Source organism: Acanthisitta chloris, unplaced genomic scaffold, assembly GCF_000695815.1.
Source record: "Acanthisitta chloris isolate BGI_N310 unplaced genomic scaffold, ASM69581v1 scaffold35763, whole genome shotgun sequence".
Classification (NCBI taxonomy): domain Eukaryota; kingdom Metazoa; phylum Chordata; class Aves; order Passeriformes; family Acanthisittidae; genus Acanthisitta; species Acanthisitta chloris.
Window position 1 is genome coordinate 1,822 of NW_008664854.1, and position 6,863 is coordinate 8,684.

A 6,863-nucleotide genomic window follows, 5' to 3' on the forward strand; every position below is an offset into this window, starting at 1 on the left:
GGCCCAGAAGGAGCTCCAGAACCTGTAGGAGCAGCAGAGGGCCCAGAAGGAGCTCCCGAGCATGCAGGAGGAGCAGCTGCTCCCACAGCAGCTCCGGACCCTGTGGAAGGAGCCAGTGGCTCTGTAGCAGCTCCAGAGCCTATGGAAGTAGCAACTCCTGACCATTTGGTAGCAGCACTTGATGTCTTGAGGGATACTTCAGAGGCTATGGAAATAGCTAAAGAGCCAACCCCAGAGCTGCCAGGAGTGTCCTTCAGGCACTCACAAAGGTGGGCAGAGGACTCTGGGCTGTGGAGATGTGGCAGCAGTTCCCATCCAAGGGGAATTCCCTCTGCCCAGGTAGCTCCTAATTCCCTAAGTGCCAGCCCAGCGGTGGTGGTGCAAGAGTGGATCCCAGGAGAGGTGTTGAGGTGGTTTGCTTGGCTTGAGGCAGAAGTGCTGTGACCAGTGCCTGCTGCAAGGTTAAGTCTCATGGAGCAGCTTTGGGAATCATCTCAAGGCTTCAGCCCTTAGTCAGGAACAGCAGTGAGGCATGGACATGAGTTCTCCCAACTTGCTTCCCAGGGCACTGCACAGCAGGGCAGACCAGAGGGCTGGGAATTTCTCTTCCATAAATTCACACCCAGGGCTGGGTGTGGGGTCCCAGGAGAGGGGCACAGCTGGATTTGGGGTCAGTGGAACTCTGGTGGTCCCTCTACAGCCCTCTCAGATGTACTTACTTTGGGGCAGTGTTATTCCTGGTGCTGTCTCTCCAACCCTGTCAGCTGTGTTTATTTTGTAGGCAGCCCTCTGGAGCTGTAACCTCCTGTGGCATCTCTGTGCTGAGAGAAGCTTTCAAGATCCTGTCGGACTACCAGGACTCTGACGCTCTCTTCACCCAACTGGACCAAACAGACTTCCCTTTCCCCAAGCAACTGTCTCCTTCTGTATCCCACAGAACGAAGAGACTGAAAGAGGCGTCTCGAAAGGAGGAGGAATGCCAAGGCTCTGAGATCTCAGACCCTCTTGACGTACCCCCTAAGGGCAAACGCTTGCTGACCATAAGCAAACTGGTCATGGAGCCAGACCAGTACAGAGAGTCCAGTGAGAGCCCTGACTCTTCCCAGGAGCATGTGGTCACTTCTGCCTCCAGACCTGCTCAGAAATTGCATGACCAGCCTGTATCTACCCAGATGGCCAAGTATGGAGCTCATCTCTTGTGGTATAGTCTGACCTGCCCCCAGCCTTGCCTTGCAGCTGTTTGCAGCAGTGTGAGCACCATCCCTTCAGTCCGAGTGTCCTGACTGTCCCTGTGTGCTCACACATGGAAGTGGGCAAGGCAGACCCTCTCCTGTCCTCACACTTTGCTTTAAAGCTAATTATGGGCTAGGAGAGGAGGAAACAATCCAGTGTCACTGATAGGTAGCACTCTGTGCTTGTCTCAGCATCACTTACCAGAGGTGGTAGGAGCATCCCAAGGAACAGCTTAAATCCTGCTTCCCACCTCCTGGGAAACATGGTGTCCACAGGCTGTGCTCTGGGTGGCCCTGCACCTCCTCCCCAAAAACCTCCTCCCTAGTCAGTAACCGAAGTAAACACTCACCTGCTTTCAGGTCCTTGCAAAGAAGATGGAACAGCTCCTATGGCATGGAAGAAAAGGACAGTTGGAGTGAGGAGGATGAACTCTTCTCAGATACAGGTAAGAACAGAGTCCCTTTGCAAGGCTTACCTGGTGCTGATCATTGGGGTCCTTCATGGGGGTCTTGCTGCCAAGGGTGACTCAATTTGGAATCCAGAAATCCAGTAGCAAGGCAGAAGGATAAAGGGATTGGGGTTTGTGGCCTGGCCCAGGGTGCTTTGAGCACACAGCTCAGCAGTTTAGCCTGAGGCAGCCACGAGGCGGTCTGTCCCTTCCCAAACTGTGGGACACTGTTTGGGACTGTAACCCTATTCCTTGTTTTCCAGCATCACTCATGACAGACACCCCAGTCTCTGGCTCCAAGAAACAGGTATGTGGAGCTTCAGGTGCTTTCAGCAGGGCCTGGAATCAGGCTGTGTCCATAAAGTCTGTGGTGCAACAGCCCTGTTAGGAAGTTGGCCAGAGCTGTGCCCCCCCTGGGCACCAGGAATGTGCCACAGGTGCTCAAAGCCAGGTTTGGCACATTCCCCTCGTGCTGGAGGGGATCAGCATCTCTGGGTGAGGGACACACATCCAGCAGCTGCTGCCTGGGGAAAGGCCCCAAGTGTGGTGCCACCAGGAGCTCTCACCTGCAGGGAGGCAGCTGCAGGCTCCTGTACTGCTGTACCACAGCTGCAGTGCTGTGTGCAGCTGCCAGGACCTGTCTGCCTGCCCTGCTGTTCCTGGCATAGGACACAAGGGCAGGGACATGCCAGGAAGGAGCTGCAGTGGTTCTCTGCCACACACTGCTTCTTCCCTGAAGCTGCTCCCCTGCTCCTCATAGAAATGGACGATCCAGGAGAGCGAGTGGATCAAGGAGGGTGTGAAGAAGTTTGGAGAGGGGAGGTGGAAGACCATTTGCCAGAAGTACCCATTCAGGAACCGCACGCCAGTGATGATCAAGGACCGCTGGAGGACCATGAAGAAGTTGGGCGTCCTCTGAGGTCAAGAGCCAAGGGTCAAAACCCTCGTTGATGTGTTTTTTTGAAATCTGAACCAGAGGAACAGCAGCCAGGAGGGTGCTGTGCTGGTGTGGGAGCCCCTCAGCAGCCCAAAACCACGGACAGGGACCCAGGAGCCTTGTGCTGCAGCTGTGCCAGGATCAGTGTCAGGAGCTGTGCAGCCTCTGCATGCACTCAGCTCCACCTGGGATAGCCCTTAATTTTCCAGCTGACCCCTGAATGAATCCTGGCTGGATTTCCCTGCTCAGGTGCTGTCAGTCAGCAGATGATCCTCACAGTGACTCTTTTTATGTGTTTTAGTTGTCTAATCTCTGAATCACTCGTTTCATCCATTTGCCATCACTCTCCTGGGGCAGATGCAGCCTTGAGTTCCAGAGCTTCTGGAGGGAAGAGATTAGGCAAAGGGGAATCCAGTTAAGATTGTTTTCTATTCCTTTCTGCTTTGTAAATGACTAATCTGTGCGGGGAATTTCCTCCCTCTTAGCTCTGAGGCTTTAAAGACTTTATTTTTGTGTTTCAGTACTTAAAAATGTTGGTAGTTTCCATGTTAAAAGTTCCCGTTGTGGCTGAGTCTGGTCATGCCTTCTGGGCACTTTTCCTGGTGACCTGCTTCTGCCATGTGCAATCCCTGTGGGCAGTGCCTGTTGCCTGCAGCTGCCCAGGCTGGAACCCATGGCCAGGCAGTGGCTTGGAAAATAAAGTTCATTACTTGTTGGATATCAAAAGAGCTGTGGAAGTGTGAGCTTGTGCCTCCTGTGTGGACATGCAGCAGTGTGGGGCTCTCCCTGCCCTCTGGGGGTGTTGGGGCGGAGCAGTGCTGTGCTGAGGGTGTGATGTGCAGATTTGGGTGGGAAGCAGGAGCTTCTGGGGTGGATTTCTTTGGGAAAAGGGCAGGGGAGGTATGGGGCGAGTTTCCCTTGGCTGTGTTCTGGCACAGGCCAGGGCTGGGAGAAGACTGGCTGGGAACACCTGCTTCCCCCTCTGTCCTTCAGCCACAGGTGCTGTGCTGTGTGCCTTGTCCCCTGGCCGTGGCTGTGGATCTCCCTCCTCTTTTGCCTGTAAATCCATTCTGTGGGGCTGGAGCAGCCTTGGGCAGGAGGAGCACTGGGATGGGGAAACTCGATGTGTGCCAGTAGTGCCAGTGTGAGCCACGGCAGTCGTTGGGTGCCACTGGAAGGAGCTGTGTTCCGTTCCTCCCTTCTCCATGCCCTTGGCAGCGCAGGGAGGGCTCCCAGAGCTCCTGCTCTGCCCTGGGCTCAGCTGGAGCCGCGGAGGTTGTGCTGCGCTCCTCCCGACACCACCGCGGTTAATGATTACCCCCTGCGCCTCCTCCTGCCCGGCGGGAGCGAGCACCGGGTCCCGGGAAGCAGGAGGATGCTGCTGCTGCTGCCCCGCTGCCCCAGGACAGAGCCCCTCAGCGGGACCAGCCAGGAGCCGCTGTTCCGCGGGGCAGATCGCTACGACTTCGCCGTCGTCATCCCTGCAGGCACCGTGGAGTGTTTCTGGCAGTTTGCACACCAGGGAGGCAACTTCTTCTTCAGCTACGAGGTGAGTGCTGGGGCTGTGTCCTGGGAAGGTGCTGACATGGTCAGGGAATGGCTGTGCTGGGTCAGTGCCGTGCAGCAGGACCTGCAGAGCACTGTGCCTCAAGGACTGTGGGTTTTCAGGCTCTTTTTAAATCATGGAATACTTTGCGCTGGAAGGACCTTAACTCTGCCATGGGCAGGGACACCTTCCACTAGTCCAGGTTGCTCCAAGCCACATCCAACCTGGCCTGGAACACCTCCAGGGTTGGGGCAGCCACAGCTGCTCTGGGCAACGTGTGCCAGTGCCTCAGCACCCTCACAGAAGAGGAAATCCTTCCCAATATCCTATCTAGTCTAATCCCTATCCATCATTTATCATTTAAATACCTCTTTTAAAGCCACCAGGTGGTGCTGGGATAGTGGTGCCCAAGCACCTGGAGCTCCTGGAGTGCTGTGGGGTGTCCTGGCACTGTGCAGAGCTCTGCCCTTCGCTGCCTGGCTGAAGGCTGTAGCACAGCCCAAGGTCTCAGCACAGAGTGTCCCTGTGCTCTGTCCCCTTCCTGCATGGAAACTGCAGCCCTTTCACCTCCTGTTTACACTGTGCTGGCTGAAGGAGAGCCAGGGCACAGCCAGGACACAGCTGGGACACAGCTGTGCCTGGCACTGGCAGCTCCCCCCAGGCTCTGTGCTCAGCAGTGCTTTTGGTCACACAGCCCTGGGGCTCGGCACAGCTCCATCCCTAATACACCAGTGGCCATGAATTCCCCTCGGGTGTTCCCTGCCTCCAGGTGCAGCGGGCGACAGGAATCGGCAACAGCAGGAACATCCTGGTCACGGCAAGCGACCCCAGTGGCTTCCAGCTTGGCCTGTCCCAGGACGTGAGAGGACAGATCAACTTCCTCACCAAGGACACAGGTCCTCCTGCCCCAGTCCCTGCAGCAGCTCCGAGACTGCCTGGCCAGCACTTCCTGAAGTGCTCATCACTCCCAGTGGAGAGGATGAGGGCTGAGCACTGGGAATGCATCTACTTGTTGCTCTTCTACTCCAGGACCAACATCCACATTTCTCTCTGCAGGTTTCTACCAGCTGTGCCTGGACAATGAGCAAAACCACTTTGGCCTCATGCAGGTGTATCTCAACTTTGGTGTCTACTATGAGGACTTCAACATGGAGCATAAGGAGCTACAGGAGAAGAAGGAGCTGAATGACACACTGGAGGCAATCGAGGTGAGGGTTGGGGTTGGCCACAGGGCAGTAGGACCAAGGAAGGTGTTTGCCACTGGCTGAGCTGCACTTCAATTCCCCATTGAGCAGCTCTGAGCACAGCTCTGCCTCTCCCCCAGCTCAGCATCCAGCGGCTGCAGATCCACACCTTCCACATGTGGCGCTTCTACAACTTTGCCCGGATGCGGAAAGGGGCTGACTCCTTCCTCCTGGAGGACAACTACAACTATGTCAACAGGTGGTCGATGGTCCAGAGCTGCGTCATTGTCCTCTCTGGGGTGATGCAGCTCTACTTCCTCAAGCGCCTCTTCCATGCGCAAACCTCAGGCAGCCAGAAGTGCTAGGGCAAGGCAGGGCCACAACCTGCAGCACCTGGTGCCACAGCTGACACTCTGCCCTACTGTGGAGCAGGAAGAACAGCAGGATCCTCCCTCCAGGAGGAGGTTGGAGAGTTGCCCCTGTTCCTGCCTCCGGCTCTAGCCCTGAAATCACCCCGAGAGAAGCCAAGCACCACAGTGTCACCTGAGCTTTGTGTGATGGGTGGGTTTGTCACATCTCTGCTTGTTGTTAGGGTCCCAACACGCCTTTTCTACCAGACTCCCAATAAAGGAATCTGTGGCACCCTCTGGGGAGTGATCACTGCCTGCTGCTGCCATCCAGTCTCTTTGAGCTCAGGGGAAGCAAGTTGTGCCTTGCAAGCAGCTGCCAGCCCATCCTTCCCTCCATCCCTCCTTCCCTCCATGAAGCTCAGGCCCAGGCTTTGAGCTTCCCCTGGCCTTCTCCATCCCCCCAAATGTGGTGCTTCCCACTCCGGAGTCACTCCAGTACATCACACTGCCCCAGGGAGGCAGAGACTCACAGGAGGGGCGAGGGTTGACCCCACAAGGCTCCACACTAGACAACAGGCACTAGCAAAAGGGAACAAGCTTTATGTGACAGGGCTGGGGCAGCCCTCCCAGGGCTCCAGGGGACCCATCCTGCTCAGGGTGGGCTCCCCATGGCTCCATGCACTGACAGTGCAGGACAAAGTCCATTTGGTCTAAGAACACTTGCAGGTCCTGAGAGTCCCTGGAGGTCCCTCAGGTCAGTGTGTCCTCGTTCCGCACGTACTCCCCGACATCAGCTTGGTGGAACACCACAATGGCCAAGGGATCCACCTTCCTGCACTCCTGTGTGGACTTGGCAGCCACCCCAAAGCCCTGGGGAGGAGAAGAGGAGGTGAGAGGGAGTTCCCCCACCTTGTACCTACCCCCAGCCCTCAGGGGCAGGTGCTGGGTGCTCACCAGTGGCACGTCAGCCATGGAATACACCACCACCCCCTGGTACTGCGCCGTGTTCTCCGTGATGCGTCCCAGCCCTGACTTCAGCACATGGTTGCCATAGAGGAAGGACTGCTCAGAGCCAGGCTTCACCCACACCTTGTACTGCAAGAGAGGTGCAGAGCAGTGAGGGGCTGGGGGCTGCCCGGGGAGCTGCGGGGGGCTGGGGGCTGTC

General features: G+C 56.7%; 3 protein-coding genes across 3 annotated transcripts in view; 2 read left to right on the top strand and 1 right to left on the bottom strand.

Annotated features, from left to right (window-relative positions):
• TERF2 (telomeric repeat binding factor 2) overlaps positions 1 to 2,600 on the top strand; it is a gene marked incomplete at its 5' end in the record, with an annotated part of 4,204 nt that extends 1,604 nt beyond the window's left edge. Inside the window, 4 exons of the mRNA XM_009071518.1 lie at positions 782 to 1,201; positions 1,593 to 1,678; positions 1,945 to 1,988; positions 2,442 to 2,600. Of these exons, the coding sequence (XP_009069766.1) occupies positions 782 to 1,201; positions 1,593 to 1,678; positions 1,945 to 1,988; positions 2,442 to 2,600 (709 nt within the window). The remainder of the gene's footprint in view (positions 1 to 781; positions 1,202 to 1,592; positions 1,679 to 1,944; positions 1,989 to 2,441) is intronic.
• Positions 2,601 to 3,993: 1,393 nt separating this feature from the next.
• On the top strand, positions 3,994 to 5,713 carry TMED6 (transmembrane emp24 protein transport domain containing 6). The gene is made up of 4 exons (XM_009071519.1): positions 3,994 to 4,167; positions 4,934 to 5,060; positions 5,221 to 5,372; positions 5,489 to 5,713. Exons 1-4 carry the CDS (start codon positions 3,994 to 3,996, stop codon positions 5,711 to 5,713), a joined length of 678 nt encoding a protein of 225 aa, XP_009069767.1.
• A 735-nt stretch (positions 5,714 to 6,448) lies between these two features.
• NIP7 (NIP7, nucleolar pre-rRNA processing protein) lies at positions 6,449 to 6,793 on the bottom strand (the record flags this gene model as incomplete). Its single annotated transcript, XM_009071520.1, has 2 exons — positions 6,449 to 6,568; positions 6,653 to 6,793. Coding segments are annotated over 2 exons (261 nt in total), but the record flags the coding sequence as incomplete, so codon positions are not given.
• Between the last annotated feature and the right edge of the window lie 70 nt (positions 6,794 to 6,863).